At 40.1% G+C, this 24,117-nt stretch overlaps 1 protein-coding gene across 1 annotated transcript in view; it reads right to left on the bottom strand.

The window, feature by feature from the left end:
* Positions 1 to 10,619, bottom strand: part of ASXL3 (ASXL transcriptional regulator 3) — a 136,205-nt gene extending 125,586 nt beyond the window's left edge. The window contains exon 1 of the mRNA XM_027452167.3: positions 9,946 to 10,619. Within this exon, the coding sequence (XP_027307968.3) occupies positions 9,946 to 9,999 (54 nt within the window). The 5' untranslated portion in view covers positions 10,000 to 10,619. The remainder of the gene's footprint in view (positions 1 to 9,945) is intronic.
* Between the last annotated feature and the right edge of the window lie 13,498 nt (positions 10,620 to 24,117).

Raw genomic sequence — 24,117 nt, 5'->3', positions numbered from 1 at the left:
TGCTGTTAAGTATGAATCTGCTGCAGCATTGCTATATCAAAACTGCTGAAAACATCCAGAGGCTTTAAGTACTAAAAACCCTCAAAAAAGACAGAGGAAGTGACTGAGCACCATTAAATAAATACAGAATTCTCAATCTGAACAATAAAACTGGTGCTTTCTGTCTAGTCACTGTCAGGAAAATAAAAAAAAAAAATAAAAAAAAAAGAGGTAAAGATACATTTGAACTCTAAATGACCTCCATTGGGTCTCTTCAGGATCACTTTTTTCTCCTAGTTCTCCCATTTTTAAGTAGGACATGAAATTCCACAAAAAGAGTAGATGCTGGCAAAGTCCAGAGAAGTCCTAGCTCAAAAAAATGGGTAAAGAAAGTTACCAATTGATTTTGTTGATTTCACAAACCTAAAGCTAATTTTGGGCATCTGATTTAGTTTTAAGTCTGACCAGACAATGTGACCTTGAGGCCCTTTCCAAACTCACTTTCTTTGATTATCAGTTCTATGATTATCAAACTAATAGTTTAATTATGATGAACAACGAACTCCACAGAGGTTCTGTTTGGTCTAACCTGCCTAGAATTTTGAAACAAGAGAAAAGCCCAATGAAATGAAAGAAGCTGATGTGATCAGAGAACACCATAATTTTGAGATAGCTGCTAGAATCTTGGTCCAAAAGAAAGACAGCCGGCTATGGCCAGTGACTATTTACTCCCATTTATCTTGCTAGGTAGTACTGGCAGACGTGGTGACATGCAGTATCATGCAGTATTCCTCGTACAGCAGTGCCAACAGACACCCCAGCAGCTGGTTGATAATTGGGAATTTTGAGACATAAAAAGAATCAACATTTATCAAGGAATAGACATCAATAGATCTACTGAAGCAACTGGGTGTGGAATTTATCCAGTTACAACTGATGGGACTAAAAGAAAAATAATAGAAACAAAGTTATCACTTACTGAAGGACAATGTTACATGCTTAGGCAATACAATGATTGAGGCAGAGCCTATCATAAAAAAGGTTTGAATCATAAAACATGAGAAAAATATTGTATGGGACTTGAAGATTGCCTATGACTTACTAGATTTTGTAGACATATCAAAAGAAAACTCACCAACCACTACAGGATTTAGGTGTGTTCTCCAGGAAAGGGAGAAAAAGGCTCTTTTCCCTCTCTAGACATCAGGTTATACAAGGAGCTGATCAGGATGACTGCTTTACCAAATTCATGGCTGCATCTATATTTGTCCAAGATCTCAAGAAACAAAGAAAATACCTTCAACAGTAAGTTCACCGAATCACTCACTAGCCCTAGATGTGTCTGTCAAGGAACACTTCTGAAGTTGTAGATAGCAACATTATCAAAACATGCAAGTTAAGCCATCCACTACAGAATGGGATTTTCACCCACAGGATAATCATAGAATCATAGAATCATAGAATATCCTGAGTTGGAAGGGACCCTTAAGGATCATCAAGTCCAACTCTTGACACCGCACAGGTCTACCCAAAAGTTCAGACCATGTGACTAAGTGCACAGTCCAATCTCTTCTTAAATTCAGTCAGGCTCGGTGCAGTGACCACTTCCCTGGGGAGCCTGTTCCAGTGTGCAACCACCCTCTCTGTGAAGAACCCCCTCCTGATGTCAAGTCTAAACTTCCCCTGCCTCAGCTTAACCCCGTTCCCGCGGGTCCTGTCGCTGGTGTTAATGGAGAAAAGGTCTCCTGCCTCTCGACACCCCCTTACGAGGAAGTTGTAGACTGCGATGAGGTCTCCCCTCAGCCTCCTCTTCTCCAGGCTGAACAGGCCCAGTGCCCTCAGCCGTTCCTCGTACGTCTTCCCCTCCAGGCCTTTCACCATCTTCGATAAGGTCCAGCAGGATGGGGCTCTGGGCAACCTGGTCTAATGAAAGATGTCCCTTCCTATGGCAGGGAAGTTGGAACCAGGTGATCTTTAGAGGTCCCTTCTTACCCAAATCATTCTGTGACTCTTTGATAATGATCTTTACATAGAGCCTCTACAAACAGTGAGGAGATACTCATCACCACTGACTCAGCTAGACCAATCCATGCATGTAGGAGGGCCAGTTTTAAAACACAGTATAGAATTTCTGCCTTTTAAATAAACCATTTTCTGCTGCTCTACATCATGAACAATCAATTAGAAAATGTTCTGAAATACCGTCTACAGAGAGCTACAGCCCAGTCCTCTCAATGACTCAGTGAATGTCCCTGGTGCTTTGAGAGCACTGACTGAACTGTGCTTGTTGATGACAGCAAAAGTTGTCGAACAGAAACTACGTTCAATCGAACTACACAGAACAGGTCTGCCTCAGAGAGCTGAGGTGCAGGGTGCCACATCAGATTCAGAACCTGCAGGTTAACAGCCAGACCCCATATATTAGAAACCTTACCTAAAAGTTCCAACAATACTGAGGGAAGCTACATGTGAGGCACCACAGAGACTTCATCCTGCTGAACTCAAGCCGTTAAAGCGAGCTGAAACTCTTACCATTCACAGGATGAAAACAGAAAACACAGGACTGTCCCCGCTTCCTGTTCCGATGCCACAAACACCAGAACTTGCTCAGGCCAGCCAGTGGTACTGCCCTAGATCCCTCCTACACTAACTGCAGTCCCCAACCCCTATCAGTGCACTTACACTGAAGGCAACCTAGGGAGAAGGCATGCACTGCCAGATGGCTTACTATCTATCTCCTGATACTCTTGGTGTCTGCGTTAAGGTACCATAGCCCTAAGTGGATATAACTGGGGACTGGGTGGCTTAAGGTACGGTATTTGGAGACACAGGTCATTCCTCTAAAGCTTAGCTTAGCTGCAGGTAAGAAGGGAAGCATCTCTCCACTATGTTTACATTCTCAGTTTGTACATCTCCTCCCAAGGAAGTCCAACAAGAGGGAACTACCTCGCAAGACTTCACAAGGAAGGAGCTGCCTGAGAGGACTGACCATCAATGGTTTGGGTTTCTTTGTGTAGGGTGACTGCCACTCGAAGTTGGTAAAAAGCAGATGGGTCACCTATGGCCAATCTGTTGTCACTGAGCACCGTGGTGATTTGCTACCTGAACTAACAGGATGAGCAAGTGGGCTGAACGAGGGTATGCTGCTTAGAGCAGGCTCTGCTCCCGGTTGTTCCTATGACTTTGCAGGGGAAACTGACCATTCCAGAATGACAACTAAGGTGGTTGATTCCATCTGCAAGTCTGTAAATTCCTCAAAGGAGGTTTTGGTCAGTTTCAACTGGAACCCATGGAAACACAATGAAATATTTTCTGCTAATCACACCTCCTTCTAGGTCCCGATAGCACACATAGTGGAAACAGAGACTATTATTTAGTTACTGCTAGTTACAAAGCATGCCAAGATTATCATCAGATAACCAGGAAAATGGAAATCGTTTTGAAACTTGCAACGTTTCAAAAACACCTTCTGCTCCAAAGCCAACAGCTAAAGTTTAGCAAATGACTGTCCAAGTGACTATAACCCCTAGTCACAGTATAAAGAACAAAGCAAACGCCATGGCAGGATGCAGAGTGAATTTGGCTTTTCGCCTTGAGGAGAGCATGCTACTTGATCCAGGCTAGGTTGCTGCAGTGACACAATTTGATCCAGGGAAGTGGTAAATTGGACTGGCAGATCCCAAGCACCCTAGCTGTGAATAGTAGATACAGCCTCGGGTGTGGTTACTGGAAACCATTTCATTGTGATTCAAAAGGTTTCAGGTGAAACTGATCAAAGCATGCAGCATCACAGGAAAACATTGGTTCTTCTCTACAAAGAAATATAAGCCAGGAATCATTCACTGTATCAGTAAGCATTAAATCGTACCTTCAGGCACTGATAACACTATCTCATTGTTGAACAATGCTCATATTTAGATTCCTCTAAGAGTTTTCTCCTATTTTACCCTGATTTGTAGACATATTGTAACTTTTCTCGGAACAAGTTCCATTCTCAGTTTGGGTTACTGCTTCCCAAAAGGTCTGTGATGCCACGGATGAAAGGGCCATCTCAAGAGTTAGAATCTCTGTTCCTCTCAATCTGCCTTAGAAGAATGTAAAGGATGAGCTGAAACAGGAAATTTCTATTTTTTTGACCAACTTTTTAAGTAAAAATAAAATAAAATAAATATATAATTATATAAATATATAATATAAAATAAAATAAAATAAAATAAAATGTACTAATTTCTGTAGTATTTTATACTAACCAAATGAAAAACGCAACCACAGAAGGTAAAAAAAGAAATGCAGGTTCAACCTTGTCTAACAAGTGCAAAAATTACTTTGAGTAAAACAAATTGGAGGAAACCCTAGAGCAAACCAAAATAATACATAGTTCTTCAAAGCAGCATTGATTGTGGATCAAAGGGAAAGGCCATCAAAACTTCCCAAGCCACAATGTTTCTGCATGTCTGAAAAAGAATTAACTGAGAACAAACGTGGAAATAATAGTAGGTCTGTGCTAACCCAACAACAAAGAAATCCTTAATACTGAAAAACAAAGTCATGTCAAATCGCCTATTTTCAGAGATACATGAAGCTCCTTTCACAATGCTTTAAAATTTATTTATAGTAACAAGAGTGAAGACTTCAGATAAAAGCCAAAGGCATTATTATCATCAATAGTCTAACTGCACAGAAGTTACTCTTCTATTTTTTTTTGTTTGTTTGTTTCATTTGTGGTCTTCAAATATGAAGATGTAATGCAAAAATAGTTCCATACCACTGTATTTATTTCAACTACACTATCTTAGCAGAGCAGATGAAGCAACAATCAGCTTTTGGACAGCCAGCCCCAATAAACAGTAACATGCAAGCTAACAATTCCGGTGGGCTTTTGTTGCTTTTTCATGTTTTCTTTTTTTTTTTTCCTTCAACATCTGTTTCCTTAATTAATTAGCATAATTTTCTTAAAGTTTACAGGAGCAACAGAACAACTTGTAATTAAGAGCTGGATCCTGTCAGGAGACTAGCGCAAGAAATACAAGAATTAAGGAATGAATATTAGTCACCCAACATTCACACATCAGAACCATGAGTGCTCTATAGCACCATAAAACACACATAACCATCAGTAACATAAGAAAACCTTTCTCTTCTCTAAATTTAGTTTTGAAAGAGAGCAAAAATACTGGAGAGGAGGTGGGGCAGCCAACACATGAGTAACACAACAAATGCTGCTTTTCTCATCCTTGCTACTCTTCTCATTTTCTTCTGCTTTATTGTCAACTAGGGGTAGTAACTTAACTCAAGTGTGATTCGAAACACCACTTACAGGAAAGACAAGAGGGCAATAATAAAGATGAGCTATCCATTAAAAAAAAAAAAAAACTTTTAAAATGTTATCATAAAATGTTACTATCACCTTTCACAGACATTCTGTGCTTCATGCATATGCTGAGCACTGCATTCATGAGGTGAGCAGCCCGAACTCATTTTGTTTAGGCTTTTTCTGCCCTCTAGATCACAAAAACCTGGCAGTCAAAATCAATGATACAAGTTGAATCGCTGCTGCCTGTTTAAGACTGCTAGCAGTTTCTATGTGGCACAGTATGCTTGGACATATTTTCTTCTCAGTAATTTTCATTTTGATATTTCTTACGCAGTATCTTATGGCATGAAATTGAGGCAGAATTCAATATTTCAGGATTTTGAGAACCACTTGAGAGTCCTAGTGAGCTTAAGAACAGCTGAAACTCACCAGATACAAGTTTTTATTTCCAAGTGAATGGGATCGTTATAAATTGAACTTCTCAAGTGCTTAGCCTTTCTGTTCAGTTTTTGCAAGAGCCACATATGACCAGAAAACAACAGCTTCATCACGTTGGGATCAACAAGAAGACAGAGGAGAAACAAAATTTTCTTTTGTTCTTGTCAAGAGTTGTATCTTACTCTATCTGACACAAAAAGCAAAAAACTGGCATGGAGATAATGTCCAGGTTGTGCACAAACACTGCTGTAGTCTTCTAAAAGTACCTGAGAGCTGACATACCAGGTCTAGAAAGGTTTGCCCTTTGGCAGGTTGCAAAGACAGGTTGCAATTTTGTCCATAAAAATGTGTGTTGTACAAAATGGGTTCTGTAACATGAACTGTTAGAGGTATGCCACCATTCCACTGATCCTGCACATGCGTTCATTTCTCAGGAATGCTTGTAAGCTGGGTTATGCCTTGCCCTGAGATAAGCAGACTTGCGCGAGGAAAAAAAGCAGCGTGTCGCACACAGAAAGATTCAACTCTCTGCAGGAGACTTCTTCCACGAAACGCAAGTCCCAGTACAGGACATTCCAACAGCTCCTGTTTTACCGCCTATGTCACAAACATGGTATGTACAGCAAGAGCTGAATATAATGGGAGTCCTTTCCTGCTTCGGTTCTAAAAATTGAGGGAGTATCTTGAAAAAACACTGCATTGCAGGAACTTGGGTTTTCAAAGACCTTTTTAATCAAATACAAGAAATGGAAATGCAACACTGCCTGTCAGTGTGGAGCCGCACCACTTAGGCTTACACATTACAACGTATTTTAAGACTGTCATGTAATATATTTTTCTAAAGCACTTCTCTTTCTTTCATTGTGAACGTGGGAAATGGAGAGCTGTGTAATGATTTCAGGCTTGAGTCCAGTTTTTGTACTCCTTTTTATCCATGACAACTATTACATGGTGCATTATGAGTTTCAATATAGATTGAATAGAGACATGACCATATCCATTTCTTTCATAATTACTGTGAGAGAAATAGTAAGAGAGTGAATGAGGCAAAAGTGTAGCCACAGAAGGAAGATGATTTTATGACTAAGAAACAGGACTACTACCGAGACACTGTTGGTACTATAACTGCCTCTCCCACAGATTTCCTGTACAGCTTTGAGTAAGGTACTTAATCTTTCCGTGCCTCAACTCTGCATGGGTAAAGCAGAGGTCAAAATACTTAACTTCATAGGCATGTTGTAGGTATAGAAACATTTGTGTTTGGGAAGCTACTGGGTGTTGCTAATAATAGCTACATATGTGACTGAAACATAGGAGAAAAATGTATCTTAGCACAGACTTTGAGAGGTCTACAGAAAATAAAGTACAGCACCTCACAGCAAACAAAGAAAATTAAAAAATAAGCAGGTCTAGTGAGCAGGCTAGAACTACTCGGAAAACTAGCATACAAGTACATCATTCAAAGTCCACATTGTAACAGATGCACATGCACAACAGAGTGAAAAAGCAACATTACCTATCTTCTTTTATACCTTTTGAGCAGTTCACGTTGAAAGCCCAATACTGATGTAACATAAGGGCTTTCGTGGAAAATTTAACACAAAAATTTCCATATGTTTGCTGTGTGAATTAATTCAACCTCTTGTTTCTAAAAATAATTCAGTACTATACAATTTTACAGCATATTGATCTAGGTAACTCATGAGTCGTTTTTCATGAGTGCGTATCAATCACTTCATTGTTTACTTGTCGTTGGAAAGAAATTGATTTAATCAAACCTTGCAGTAATACATTATTGATGCATCCCAAGAAAACGAAGTCATAATGAACCATCAGGGTCCTAACATAAAACACTGTAAGGACCGGCAATTTCAGCTTCGATCTTTCACTGTGATTTGCAAACATATGCCACTATGTTAATAAAGCTCTGTACAAGACTGGCTGCTCTGCACCGTACTATGCGTCATTCACATAACAGACTTGGGACAAGTTCTCTGTAACACAGGGACCCCAGGGAGACTAGACAAAACCACACTGTGGACCTTGTGCATCTCCACCACTTATATACAGCGATGTATCATTTTTACAGGATTTTTGCAAATCATGACCCTTCTGGGGGGAGCACTAGGTGGTATGACATCACGAAAATGAGAGACTTCGCCTTTCTCCTCAGCACTGGCTCAGCCTTTGTTCTCCAGGGGCTCTTAAACTTTCCACATATTGGACCACATGGGAATAGTAATTTTAATAAATACACATTAAAATTCTTTTATGTACATTCATCAAACAAAAGACAGCTTACAGTGGCATCTGCTGCAGTCACTTAGAAGAGGGAAGCTAGGAAAGCAGTTGATGGATTTTATAGACTTTTGAACACATTCTGATAGTTTAAAGCTTTAAGAAACAAGCACTGTAGTAACACGCCCTGCCACCGTTATTTTGTCAAAGATGAGTGTTTTACTGCAGATAAACTTTTGTTACAATTACAAAAAATGGGAGAAGACAGCGGGGACGCTGTATCAGAACATCTTCACTAAAGCTGAGTTATTAGAAAATTCTGTAGGACGTACAACGAACCGTATCAGAATCTAGCACTGCCCAAGCGTATGAGAATATCTAGGTACAGCTTACAGAGACATCTATAGGTAGTGCCTGTCTAATACCTCATAATTATTTACATGAGAGAGCAAGGCTGAACTTCTACGTAGGAATTCACATACAGCAAGGTGAGAAACATTTTTACAAGAGATGTCTAGTTGTGAAGTACAACAGTAATAAGACATCAAAACACATTACCAGGAACAGATGCACCATTATCACAGACACTTTACTTAAGCAATTAAGTCTGTATCCGAGACAGATAACATATAAAGTTCATGTGGATGCAAAAAGGCAATATAGCCAGTAGCATAAATCCCTAGCTTTCTGATCTTTCCGTGCACCCAGTTGAAGCTGAGCCAGACGCAAGTTTGCAGGAGACACACACAGAAACGTGCACAACCACGCATGCTGTACTGTGCATAGACTATTTGTTGTAAAATTCCTAGAACGAAGCGAACTCACACACACTCTGAAACCGAAAAACAACATAAACAATGTGGGCTATTACACTGAGCAAACAATAATACGGAATCATGAAAACAGATACAGTAGGGAAAAGGAGACTGCTTCCTAATGAAGTGGGAATAGACTAGGTCTCCAGAGCCACAGAGCCTTCAGAGAAGCGGGTCTGATTGCCCTGAATATTTCCCTGCTCAGCCGGGAAAGTAGAGAGGGTGAAGAGAAATCCCAGTAAGAGTTCTCTCTAATGTCCTTGCCCCTCACCCCAGTCCTCCTGTCCGCGCTAACGGGACGAAAAGGCAATTCCCGGATATTTCACTTTTCTCTGCACTTTAACGGAGGGATTTTCTTGGGATATCTGATGCATGAACTCACCGAGACAGAAACAATCCCTGGATATTTACCCACACACACGCGTGCGCGCGCAAGAGGAGAAAAGCGCAGGCATTTCCTCACACACACGCACTGGAGACGGGCCGCAGCTCTTCCTCCTCCTCCTCTCGGGCCGGGGACGGGAGGAGGACAGCGGGCTGCTCACACCTCACGCGTGTCCGCTGCATGGGCATCGCGGGCGGCGGCAGCCCCTCGACACCACGGCCCCACAGCGCCTCAGCCTCACGCTTCGTGCGGGGCTGCCTGGCCTCGCATGTCACCCCACGCCCTCACACGTGCCCTCACACACCCAGATGTGCCGTCACACATAACCCCACGCCCTCACACACTCACACGTGCCCTCACACACCCAGATGTGCCCTCACACACCCACACGTGCCCTCACACCTAACTCCATGCCCTTACACACCCACATATGCCCTCACGCTCACAGACACTCCCTCACACACACGCGCGCTCCCCGTCCCGCCCTTGCACGCTCCCTCACACTCACGGACTCGCTCCCCGGCCCTCCTTGGCACACTCCCCTCACACACACACACACTCCCCTCACACACTCGCCTCACACACACACCACACACTCCTCCCCCCCCCCCCCCCCCTTACACACTCGCGCCCTCTCGCGCTCCCTCTCCCCAACGGCCGGCAACAAAGCGGCGGGCAGCGCGCGGGGCGGGACGCGCACACGGGCACACGCAGGCTCACACTCACACACACTCACTCACACATTCACACTCACACAACGCTGCCGCGGCACCTACCAGGCGGGCAGCCTCGGCCCAGGTGCGGTCCTTCTTCTTCCTCTTGTCTTTCATGTTTGCATCTCATTGAGGTGGTTCTGAGGGGAGGGGTGGGGAGGGGGGGGGAGGGCGGGCCGGGGAGGGGTGTGTGTGTGAGTGTGTGTGTATGGTGTGTGTGTGAGTGTGTGCGTGTGCCGGGGGGGCCCGCAGGGGTTCCGCACGGACAATGATACGGTGACACCGAGCGCCGGAGCCCCCGGGGCGGGAGGGGCGGGGGCGGAGGAGGCGGGGGCGGAGGACGGAGGGAGGGGGGGGGAGGTTGAGGAGAGGAGGGGAGGGAGGGGAGGTTGGGGGGGGGGGGGGGAGCCGGGCGGGTTCGGCTCCGTTCGGCTCCGCTCGGGTGCGCTCGGCCCCGGCGGGCTCCCCGCGGCGGCGCTCAGCTGACAGCCCGCGGGGCGCCCCGCCACGCTCACAACAATGCGCTGTGACGTCACGGCGGGCAACGGCGCCCGCACCAAACATCCCCCCCCCTCGCCCCCCCTCCCCTCCACACACACCCCCCCCTCCCCTCCCCTCCCGCTCCCGAGCAGCGCGCCCGCCGCCAAGCCTCGCGAGAGCCGCGGCCGAGGACTACAACTCCCGTGGTGCCCCGCGGCGGGAGGGGCGGCTCCCTGGGGACAGCAGGGGTCGGGGCGGGTGCCCGGCGGCGCCCCCGGGTCCTAGCGCCCGCCCGCGGTGCCCCCCCCCGTCCCGCAGGCAGCCCCCTCCCTCCCCCTGCCGTTGGCTCCTACCTGCCTGCCCGCGGCTGGAGGGGGCCCGTGGGGAGCGGGGCGGAGGCGCCGCGTCCCCCTGCGGACAAAGGCGGCCGCGGGGCTCGGTCCATGGGGCGGCCGGGGGACGGGTGTGTGTGTCCGTGCCCTCCGCCGGGCGGCGTGGGGCGGAGGTGCCCGGCAAAGGGGGGGAGGCTGCGGATTCAGTCGGTGCCCCTTCCTCAGCCACAGGATATGGCGGGGGGGGGGGGGGGGCTTTCTCCCCGATCTCTCCTCCCCTCCCCCGAATAGTGAAGTATTTTTGGAATACTACCGAATTTTATTTATTTATTTATTTATTTATTTTCAGGCTGAAACGAGTTGGGAATGACTGGGGCTTTGTCCAGTGCCTCCTGCGTCCCTCCCCAGCCGTGTGCCCTCTTGGTTTCCCTAACGTTAAACGTCTAACGTCCGTAACGTTAAAACTCGCACGGCTCACTGGAGAAATAAAAAAAAATAATAATAATTAAAAATATCAGTCCCAACTAGCACGATGTTCACAGAATCACAGAATTTCTAGGTTGGAAGAGACCTCAAGATCATCGAGTCCAACCTCTGACCTACCGCTAACAGTCCCCACTAAACCATACCCCTAAGCTCTACATCTAAACGTCTTTTTAAGGCTGTTTTATTTAGAAAAGGACAGGGGACAGCCCTAGAGGAAGCCAAAGTGGCTCCCTGATGGCGCTCCCTCAAAAAGCACTCAGGTGGTGTGCAGGGTTCCAGCTGTTGACACATCCCCCTCATCCCCCTCATCTTTATATTGGAAATGGTACATGGAAGGTAATTCCTCACTGTGACGCCTCTCCAGATTTCATATTTCATTTTCACACTCAAAACCATTAACAAAACAAACTCTATTAAAGCACTTTCTTCTGAATTTTGGGTTGACTCCACACTGTGTTGACTCCACAATTGACCAGGGTATTTGATGTTGCCTCAGAAATGTTCTTGAGAAAAATGGTGTTGGAACTGGGAATTTTCAGGTTCAACGGAGCTAGGTAATGTGTAACAGCTATTAAAATCATCCAGTTGTAGAAACAGCTACATATTCCTTAACTTTGATATTTACTGAATATTTCATGTCACCTTAGAAACAGCTAGAAAGGAAATGCTCGCTATTAGGATAACTTCATTGTCTACGCTTTGTTTCATTGACTTTGCTTTCTACCTTTTATGTCTCTGTCCTACTTTTCTTCTTCCTTTTATATTTCCTTCCCTTCAGTAACTTCCTACTCCTTTATGATGACAAAAAGGAATCATTCACATCTCACCCCCATTCTAAAGACTAAATCTTTAGTTATTAACAACTTCCTTACAGCTGCCTTTGAAACGCCCTGATTGTTTTCAGCGTTGAAACTGCATTAAAACTAAAAATGCATAAGGAAGTTTATCAGTCCTTCTCATCGTAAGAGGCTGTTTTCAGACTAAAATAAATGTTTGCATTAGATTTCTGTCCGTTCACAATTAGATGACAATCTGGTTGCTTTTCAAGTTGCGTCACATCCCTAACATGAACTGAATTTCCATTACTCTGTTGAGCTGGAGAGCTTTGGTCCTGACACATTGGTGTTGAACAGAGGAGGACACTCTTTAAGTAAAGAGAAATCCAGGGATCCTCTATTTTTTTTTTTTAATTTGTGTTTGTGGGTGTTTAGTGGTGGTGGTTTGGTTGGTTTGTACTATTTCCTGTTGCAGTCAGGATCACACTTTCATCTGGTATTTCTGCAGACATGTGGAATGGTCTTTACAGTATTGCATCCTTTATACTTTACATTCAGCTAATGAAGAAATTGGACCAGTTTTTGTACTGCAATTGAATTCATCTGCTTAATTCCTACAAAGTTTGGGTGCTCTTAAGTTCCTCCTGTTGTTCAAATACAAATAATTGGAAATCATATACTATGTGTCCCTGACCTTGCTGGAGAAAGAAAGCCATTTATGCTGTTTACTGTATCAGAGCAGAGAGCTGGTGTGCATTCTGCATGCTTTCCCTCATGATAAAAAATAAAATGAATTCATGCTGCTGCGATGTCTGCAATAAATGTAGCTGAATCCTATAAACACTGCCAGAGTACCTAGAAACCAAGGGAATCAACAGCATGGTACACGGCTGCTTTAAGGGAGTTGAAAATCACATGTAAGTCTTGAAGCACAGCAGAAAAGGGTCAAATTTAGCTTATGGAAGAAAGCATTTCCTATTGATTATAGACAGCATTTACTGCATGAATTGGACCTGACACTACAATAGATTGTAACCATTGCTACTCTAACTGAATTGACAATAGCAAAATTGAGAATGAGAAGTGGTGAACTACATTCAAACTGCAACTGCTGGAGCTACGGCTAAAAGCTCAGCATGTGTAACACACGTCTCAGAGCCATGATCTCGGGGAAGTGTGTCCATGTATGTGCGTGTGTGTGAGATGCACACACAAATGCAACGCTATGCAAATACTGCAGAAAGACGTTATATTAAAATCCATCATGAAATTATAGCTAAGCAATATTTGTGTGAAGTTACAGTGCTGGATGTTACTGTGTTAAGTGTGCGGATAGAAGCAGTTATTTATTATGGATGCATTTGTGTCCAGTTACCTTTTCTTCTCGCAGAATAATGTCCACAGGCTGCTACAATAACGTTGGACACCAGCTTCTGAGTTTCAGTGCTCAGTGAATGAATTTCCCTGCAATGCTATAGAAGCTCGACACTTGACATATCTAGTGAAGCTACCTGAAGAACAACATTGTTCTTCTTGTTCCCTGCATAGAAAAATGACTTTTGATACATATCGCTGAATTCTTTATTGTGTACAGTAATATTCTTGCCAAGCAGAAATCTGTAAACTGCAGTAAATACGCAAATACATATTGGGTACAGTGCTTCAGTACAATCAAACATTGCCGCAATACAAATTCCAGTTTCAGCTGTTACAAAAGAAATAGTATCAACTATTACATGGAAATACCAGATGTGCAGAAGGGTTTATTCACAGCATGAAAATTCAATCTAATGTGCCACTATTACAATGGAAATTATATTCTCTACAATTGAATGAGAGATGCTGAGTCACAAGATAATTAAAAAAATAGCTTGGAATGATACTAATGAAGACACTGCATTTTCTGAATTAATTTCAGCACAGTGGTAACAAAAAGCAAACTGGAGTATTTAGTCTTGTGTGGACTCAAGGAAGCCAAAAAAAAAGTCATTGTGATTGACAGTTATCTATTTACAGATACTAACACAGTATTTGCAGAGTATGTTTTCTACTCTTGATTTAAAGAATGCATACTACCAAGCATTCAGAATGCATGAGTTTCACAGCATTTACTTAATGCACTTTTCTCTTTTATTCATATGCTGTACAGAATTGAATCAACATCCAGAGCTTTTCAAATATGTTCGTAATTCTTAATAACAAGTTTGGAATCTAGTATTATCTGGATAATGTTGCTGTATTTGGAAAGACTCCTGAAGCTCATGAAAAAAAAGAAAAAAAAAACAAACCCTACAGGCTGTACTTCAACATGTCAATACAGGAGGGCTGAAGTTGAATTTTGCTAAATACTAAATTGGGTGCACAGAGTAGTCTTTTCTTGGGCACACCATCTCTCCATTGGGACTGAAAGAGGTCACAGAACACATAGGAGGGCTCACCTTTCTCTGGGGAAAAAGAAAAAGAAAAAAAAAAAAAAAAACACAAAAAAACCATATTTTTCAGGTCTAAAATCAAGATATACATTGTCTATTACTAATGACACAACGGTTGTAGAACCATTGTTGGTTGGAGAACTCCTACTACTAAGAACAGTAAATTGTAAAACCTAAAATTTAACTGGGACAAATTTTGTCAGAGCTGATTTTCTGCCAGTGAAAGCTTTGACTGTATACAGTCAGTAGTTAGACTGCTCACTTCAGTGTTCACCACAATTGTCATTACTTTTGTCTCAGGCCAGAAACGGTCAACTGCTACGAGGGGAGGGCAATCTCTTTTATCTCATAGCCCCCAAGAGTTCAGATAAAGGCTTAGGTTCGTTTCTGTGGCATTGGAGCTGATCTAATAAACCCAACTGTTGCTAACTGGAGGTTGGCTTTACCATCCCAGCAGGTGCCTGGTGGTACCCCAGTGTGGACAGCCTATCAAGCTGTCACCTTCAAATTGAACTGCCTTCCAAGCAGCACATCCCTGGGACACACTGGCCAACACTTTTTCACACTATGAATATGAGATTGCTTTTACACAGATGCATGGAAACAACTTCTACGAGAAGTCCGTTGTATGTGAACCAGGAACAATTTACAAGGTATCATAAAAGTGATAGAAAGAAAACATTTATTTGTGCATCCACTACAGAAGGGAAGAGAACTTGCCTCTGAGGCATCACACTCAAAGTGCGTCCAGATCACACCTCCCTGGCAGTTCTGCTAATGGCAGAAAGACTCAGAGGAGCAGGAACCGTCTGCAGATGGCTAGCAAGATTGCTTTCATTTTTATATAGCCAAATCAAAAACACAGCAGATGATAGTTTATCTCATCTGCTCTTTTTCAGATGCTTATCTAGTTGATTATATAGAAGTTGTTGCATGGATTATAAATATGACTGCTGCAATTACAGGAGAAGAATTTAAAGCTGTTATCTTGAAGTGTATGATTTAACAGAAATTACATATCTTCCTGTCTAGGAGGTGATCCACGAATCCTGAATGCATGGATGCTCTTCTAATACCATGTTTTAGCCTACAGAATGAACTTCATGCACAGGACAGATAGGTAATAAAATGTCACATCAAGTTATTTGGAATTTTAAAGAATTATAAAGGTGTACCACAGAAATTACAAGCAAAACTTATACGTTGTGCTCATGACAAGTCTCAGGGGATTATCAGAACAAATCAAAAATGACAGGACAAATATTCATGGCTAGAATGACACGAAGGACTGCAGTGTCCTTAAAATCACTCACCAAAATGAAAGCAAGTGACTCATGCACTACCATACCATTACAACCTACTCTTTACTTTTTTTTCTCCTTGAACAAATAACATCAGAGTCCATTTGGGCAGTTACTCTGGCTGTCTAGCTATCTGTCTGTGATAGACAACATCGTAAAGTGACCAAACACAGCATTTATATTGTGTGACATCTGCTGCTATAATCACTTTCTTTTCTGTTTTCAGCCAAGAACAAAAGCTGTAAGAATTAGTACTGTTTAGCTTCTTACAATGTGGAATTTTTCCAACAAGGAATATATAAAAGACTGACATTAAGTTACCTTACAGCCAATGAAGAACTAGAACATTCAGTAAAATTTTGGAAGCCTTCATAGCTAACCTGGAAGGAAAAGCTTGGGATACCTTCTCAAAGAACTAATTACAAATTTAGAAGTAACATACTGTGTAATCACAGAAATTGCTTCCTAAACTAATGCCTGGAGAGCTACACATACTGAGTTAAATGTTGCTAGGTTGAAGATCCTAAACCCGACATAATAGCACAATCAGAGACAAAACAAGGAGTCCAACAGAAAGAAAAGTAATAAAGTTTTCATTGTTGTACTATGGATCTGCAAGTCAGATTTGTCTTTGTAAGTGCAAAACCCTGGCAACCTATGAAAAGGGGAGTCAGTTTATGTCGTCTCAAGATGGCTGGGAGAAAAAGACTACATCTATAAGCTATCTTTTGGATAAGTACATACCTGCTTGCACCTGCTTGCCAAGGGCAACATAGAAATACTTTGAATTGTTTCCTTGTAAATGGTTTTTACCTTCTCTGCATAACAAAGCAAATGACACCAGATAGTCGGGTCAGTCTTCTGCTAGTTGCAAATGAGTATCTGCACACATCAGAAACTTTCAGATAACAAAAAATAGCACAAATATAAAATGTTAGTTTATTAATGACACTAATTACTCAAAAAGGAGAAAAATATGGTGATGCAGTATTGGTGATAAACAGCAGAGTGCATTTGTCAAATGCACCAGTGTGAAAAAAAAAAAAAAAAAAAAGAAGTCTGGGGACATCTCTGTGTTTAGTCCAGATTCTTGCTGAATATATGGTGGGGTGGTTTTCTTCCCTTTGTTTCTCCTTTATGGAAACACACTTTGGCTCTACCACATAATATATGATACTTTGACATAGGACAATATGCAGTTCTGGTTTAGGTGTATTATCATAGAATCATTAAGGTTGAAAAAGACCTCCAAGATCATCTAGACCAATCATCCCCCCACCACCCATATCACCCATGTCTCCAAGCACAATGTCCAACCTTTCCTTAAACATCCCCAAGGGTGGTGATTCCACCACTTCCCTGAGCAATGTGTTCCAATGTCTGACTAATCTTTCTGAGAAGAAACGTCTCCTAATTTTCAACCTAAACCTCCCCTGGTGCAACTTGAGGCCATTCCCTCTAGTCTTGTTACTAGTCACTTGTGAGAAGAGGCTGACCCCCAGTTCCCCACACCTTCCTTTCAGGTAGTTGTAGAGACCAATTATATAGAGTATGTAGAGAATATATAATATTTTGCCATTTGAGTTGTACTGAGTGCAGGAACAGTGAACATTTTTTCTTTTGAATTTAGCAGATTATTCTACATTGATTGCAAGAGCCCCTGCTCAAGCAAATACTTGCAGAATTAGTGGTTTTTTACATAATCACTTTTATTAGCTATTTAAATCTAAAAAAAAAATAAAAGCCAAGTGAAAGCTGAATAAAATAGTCCTTAAAATGACAACTTTTTTATTAACAGTAAATCTATGTGTTGTTACTTGGGGCAGGGACTGATCTTTGGCAGTATGTTTGCAGTGCAGCTACCACATCAAACTGTGGTCTGTAGGCATCCCAACAATAACAACATGTATATTTAAGATAAAATTACACACATTTGCCTTATGTATATTGGACTTTAAAAACTGTTAAATAATATGTTACAAAATTATATCACACGAGAAACCAGGAGCCTTAATTAAAAACAGGCTAGTCAGAACAATGAGGTTAAAAATCTTAATGTCAGAGTATTTGGTGTTGGATTTCTTCAGTCTTCCTTCTGTTTTGGGTTGTTTTGTTGCTGTTACTGTTGTTTTGTTTTTGTTTTGCTTTTGTCCTCATCTACTCTTTGATCTGTCTCTCGGATAAACTTCTGCCCACAGAAGGATATTCTAAATTCTATTACAGTGAGCCATCCGTTTTCTATAGTCCAGCCCTCCCATGACATATCACTTATACTCAGACCTTTAAGAAATAAAGAAAATTAATATTTTAGATCACCTTTTACCTTCTGTAAGAATTTCCCATTATAGGTGAGAATTAAATCTTTCATTAATATTCTGTATATACAGTTCACAGTGCTTATTACAGGCTGCAAAAACAAATTAAAACATATTGTAATATTTAACATGGTACATGTCACAGTGCAGCTGGCATGTCCAACAATATTTCCAATGATATTTCAAAGTTTAAAGCAAGCTGAAGTATAAAACCCTTACTATTCCTAGACCGAAACATTCTTCAATTTAAAATGTGTTCATGAAGTTCATGAGACTAATCATGTTCAGGAAATGCTTAAACCATTAGTAGAACTAGGCTTCCAGCATGGCACAAGGTGGTACGGGCATTGGAAAATATTTGGCTGGATTGCCAAGGGCACGTGGAGGAGATGCATGCCTGTGATGTCTGGATCTGCTTTTTCTTTATAAGCCATTAAAAAATGGAAAGAGAGTGTAGCACTTTTCTAGCATGCCTTGTAGATCTTGTAGTGAGATATGGGAATAATTAATAGAGATTTATTTTTGATTTTTTCAATCTCCATATATTTTTTAAAGCATCCTTTAAAAAATGTAAATTTATAAATTTAATCTTGGCTTAAGAAAGTTATTTTTAGATAAACATTTAAGAATTGGACACACCTTCGGATGATTTTATATGTTCCTCTAGAAGAATAGCCATGTATGGATGTTCACTGTCAGAACTGCAACTTACCTACAAAACTGAATTGGGTTTTATATGGCCATTGTGAAGTTTATGGATTGGAAACACCTCCACTAAATTATGACAATTTAGTGAAAGGCTAATTTGGAAAATTTAAGGATTTGCATGGCAGATGACTCCTCTTTTTAGAGCCTGAGGTTAGGGCAGGGACAGGAAGTAAAGGTTACAAGGCAGATTATAAGTGTGCAATTTGTAATAAAGGTTTGTGGACTGTGAGCTTTTTAGATCACTATATATAGATGGTTTTTAGGTTATATTCAACAATTATGGGGGGGGGGGGAAGCCTGTAAGGAAGTTATTTTGGGAAATGACAGAATCTAAAACACGTTATTAACGTGAGAATATCACTTCTGATCAACTGCCTTTATAGCTGACCTATTTGGCTCACTCAATTTGCATTTAAGAGAGTTATCTATATATTATCTGTATATTATCATAGTTTTCTACATTCATTCTGCTAGAATTTATGACATGGGAAAGAAAAAAAGTTATGCACAAATACTGAAAATGGTTGCAAAAAATAATATGCTGCATGCACAACATGCCTTTATCAAGGCTAACCATCTATGTACATATGGGAGAAGTAAAGGGAAATGAGACTTCTTGCACAAAAAGGAGTGAATGCCTTTCTTCCTTTCTTGATTTGATTTAAAATATCTAAACTGGCTATTTATCAAAACCAAGGTAACTGGTACAAGGAGGGCATTATAAGCATTTTTTTTTCTGAGCATTAGACAATGTTCCATGTTAATAAGCACTAAGGAAAAAAAAAAAAGTCATTTATACCAAACCATACATAAGGATATTTCAGATAGATAAATCTGTTACAGATCAGCAGCAAAAGGCACCCTGTAAAACTTCCTTAAACAAAACACTGCATATGCTGCCTAAAGTCTTAAGACAGAAGTTTGCCATTGAGCAAGGGACCAGCTCACAACCTATACATCATTTACATGGCATGCAGCATAGCAGTATACGTTAGCTATTGTGCAATAGAATATTCTATAGGAAAAATACAAAGATGTGCTTTTAATCTACCACCTGATAGAGATTACTGCTCTTGTGCAGATGATCCAGCACTCCCTGAGCAGTCCAAGCATATACACTGCAGCTGCATCCAGTCCCAGGTGCGTGCAGCCTGTGATTAAAAGTGTCCTTGTGATTTCAAAGAAAAACTGTTCATTTAAAGTTTTCCAAATGAGGAGCAGACTAAGGTTACTAACAAGTATGTGATGTCGTCCCTTTAATTAAATAACTCTTTTTAAGACAAGTTCTGTAAACATTTGCATGGAGGATTCATTTTATGCATTCATGAGGTGATCACGAGAAAAATTTCTCATGCTTGCAGGCCAAAAAAGGCCAAGATGCCTGAATTAGACTCATGGAGAAAAATACATTTATCCAAGGACACAACCCCCAAAGCTGTTTAAGATTTTCCCTGTCTGGAAATGCTCGAAGTCCCTGGGAGCCTGCCCGTTCTGCCGCCAGTTCCATGTGTGCTTGCTACTACACAGCTTCTGTGCACCCCTTCCTTGAGTGTTCTTGCAGGGTGCCTAAAACTACCTTAAGGATAATAAGCAGAGTACAATGGGACCCCAGGTTGTGTTTAGTATTTATATCTACATTAATACAGTGAAAGAAAATGGTCTACCTGTAATTGAATCCTTTAACAAATGCCTAGTACTCCATCTCTGTTTTTGAAAAAATAGGAAGGCATTGTTTCATTTCCTTATGTTGTAGTTATATTTTGAAAAGAGCCAGTAAGCTAGCTAGAATACACAGCTTTTCTTTGATTAGATCAAGTTTCACTTAAAATTACTCTAGCTTTACTCTTGTGGTTACCCATATGTTATTAAAGCATTTTTTCTTTTGGCATTTCCTTTGTGGGGAAGAGATTGGAACAAGAGTTTCAAGTTCCAGAGTAAATGGAGGATGGTTATTCTGGTCTAAACAAGAAAAACTGTGGTTGCTGTAGTCAGGATTGCAAACCAGCTTTGGTTTAAAAAATAAATAAATAAATAAAAATCACATGTCAAATCCCACTAGGCACAGAAGGATAGCATTCATATTGAGATGCTGCACCATCACAGAAATCCAATGCTCAGATCCTGGCTCTGAGCCCTCTTTGAACCCCTGGCAGTCAGATATATATATATATATATATATTTTCACTAGCACAGTTCTCCAGACTACAGATATTAATATTTCATTTCTTCCTCCGTTTGTCTTCCTTGCTTATTCAAATTGAAAGCTTGTCAGAACAGGGACTGAAAATCTCTTGGTATGTATACATCATGAAATAAAGTGGAAACCTGATCTAGGTTTGGTCTCTCAGGCTATCACATGAAAGAATTTATATATATATTTGTATATATATTAAAATAAATGGCAATTGTATGATATTTGAAAAATACAATTTTCCCAGTGTAAAATTATTACCTCATGCTTTTTTTTTTTTTTTTCCCATACAGACATTTGGAGAAAGCTGAATGTTGACATGGGAATGGTCCACTGTGACACTGACTGAGGGGGAAAAATTGTCCTCTGGTGAATGAGTACAGCTTTCTGGATATTTTGCACAACTAGAAAATCACAAAGATGTGAACAAACAATAATATTATCACAAGGCAAAACTGACTGAATTTGGCAATTCTATACAAAGGGATTTTCAGCACAGATGCAAACATCAGAATAAATTACTGTCCTAATGGCAATATATCCTTTCTACTTAGAATTGTTTTGATTTTTATATGAGAAATATGAGAAATATAAATTGCATGTCGTCTTTTCTTTTCTTTTCTTTTCTTTTCTTTTCTTTTCTTTTCTTTTCTTTTCTTTTCTTTTCTTTTCTTTTCTTTTCTTTTCTTTTCTTTTCTTTTCTTTTCTTCTCTTCTCTTCTCTTCTCTTCTCTTCTCTTCTCTTCTCTTCTCTTCTCTTCTCTTCTCTTCTCTTCTCTTCTCTTCTCTTCTCTTCTCTTCTCTTCTCTTCTCTTCTCTTCTCTTCTCTTCTCTTTTCTTCTCTTTTCTTCTCTTTTCTTCTCTTTTCTTTTCTTCTCTTTTCTTTTCTTCTCTTTTCTTCTCTTTTCTTTTCTTCTCTTTTCTTCTCTTTTCTTTTCTTTTCTTTTCTTTTCTTTTCTTTTCTTTTCTTTTCTTTTCTTTTCTTTTCTTTTCTTTTCTTTTCTTTTCTTTTCTTTTCTTTTCTTTTCTTTTCTTTTCTTTTCTTTTCTTTTCTTTTCTTTTCTTTTCGAATAATTCCATTTTCTGAGGAGTTCAAGGATCTGAAAACAGTGAGGCAAATCATCATGATTCTGTTCAATTTCACAGGCCCCCTTAAGTCAGACCTCCCCTACTGTTACAATTTTGTGACTGAAAGCCACAAAACCGACACTGTTAAATATAGTCAAAAGGCATAAATTTAGATGACATTGGTCTTCAGTTTTAACCAAAGATAGTTATCCTTCAGAAAGGTATTATTGGCTAAAATATGAACTAGAGAAATTCAGACATAGATTTAGACCTGCTTTCACTACCAGAAACTTTGAAGCCAACATGGGTTGCCTAGCTTATATAGCCCTGTATTTCAGCTTGCCATTACTAAGACCTCACAAGTCTAGTAGAGGTAATGAATAGGTCTGCATTACTTTTCCATGATTCCAGTGAGACATATACAACACTTCATGCTGCTTATTTTGTCCCCAAGTAAATATATATCATTTTCCAATACAAAGGATTTATTTTTCACCATCAGTGAGAGGGAAAAGGTAAAAAGACACTTCCCAGACTTAATATCTTTTTGTGATCAAAAAAGGGGAGCATAAAAATACAGATAAAATGTGATATGGTGACTCTTAAGGCATTCTTTTTTTTTTTTTTTTTTTTTTCTGTTTGTTTTGTTGTTCTTGTTTTCAACATGTTATTCTTCTAAAATGCATGTTCTCAGTATTCTTTGAACACTGACACTAATGTTCTACATTCTACATTTATGGATTTCAGCTTTTGGAGTATTATTCCTTCTGGAATGTATAAGTTTTGACCTTTTATCCTGAAGGCCCGATTTCAATAGCTTTCCAGCTTTCTATAATCCACGTGGTATATTTTTTACATATTTTAACAGTCTCAGTGTGTTCTATAATTGGTTGATTAAAAATGCAAAAAGTTTGAGATTCTGAACAGTTTGCATTTCATGCACCTATGATATTTATACTTCAAACAGTTCCTTGACATTTTATTTGGAAACTGATACATTCTTCTTCCAAATAAATAATTCAGATAACGTATTACATTTTTGTAACTCAGGAATGAAAGTCAATACTATTCATAGTGCTGTTGACATGTCGTCTAGTAATTTATGGAATAATTATGACCATATTTGGGATATGCCTATTCCTTACATTTCTGATCTGTCCTCCTCCAATACATCTTGACAACGTTGTTGTAATTCATGTGTACTGTACAGACTGAATATATTTGAAGACAGACAATTCAATCCAGACAAATACATTAAAAATATAACACAGTTGTTTGGAGCTGATATTCTCCATGATAATTTAACAGCAGACATTTTGTTAGCAATGAAGGAATTCTGTAATTCTACCCTTTATTCCTAATCCATGAGACCATGAATGCTCATTTTTACTGAATTGTTATCTAAATCTGCTTAAGCTTCCAAATAATTCAATCGATATACATATGAAATACTTTATTTTAGAAAGTGAGTGGGGGTGGGAGGTAGCACTGTACATACTTGAAAATAATTCCTCAACATCTTAATCCAATTTTATACAAACATCTGGCCTTATTTATAATTTTATCAGTTTAATTTTATCAGTTAAAAGAACTACACAAATAAGTAAATGTATTTTCTCCTTAGTATTTTTAATAATTCTCCTTAAGACTGTGTTTTACATGTGTTTTCATCTTAAAAACAACAACAAAAACAAAAATAACACCACTACCACCACCACCACCAAAACCAAACCAAAACAAAACAAAACAAAACAACAATTTATGTTGGAAAGAGAGAAAATATTTCAAAGAACAAGACAGAGAACTTTCAACTGATATTAACACAAAATAGAGAATGGGGAATTTGACTGAAAAGAAGAAAATCATTGGGAATTTTGCCATTGACTTCATGAGGTCAGGATTTTTCAGCACCCCTATATTACCTGAGAGTGTTGATTTTATGCATCTTGTTGAAATTCATGTTTCCATAGTACATGGCTATTATTCTATGAGGCATAGAATTTGCTAGTGTAGCACTATTAACAGGTAGAAAGCACAACTAATGCAAGTCAACACACGTAACGTATCTTATAAACCTATATGCATATTGTGATTCATTGTCATATAAAAACAGTTCCATCAGAAGTGACATGGCTATTCACTTTGTG

This window comes from Anas platyrhynchos, chromosome 2 (assembly GCF_047663525.1).
Source record: "Anas platyrhynchos isolate ZD024472 breed Pekin duck chromosome 2, IASCAAS_PekinDuck_T2T, whole genome shotgun sequence".
Lineage (NCBI taxonomy): Eukaryota > Metazoa > Chordata > Aves > Anseriformes > Anatidae > Anas > Anas platyrhynchos.
Note: the sequence above shows the minus strand (reverse complement) of the source record. Positions and strands in the feature narration are given on the sequence as shown.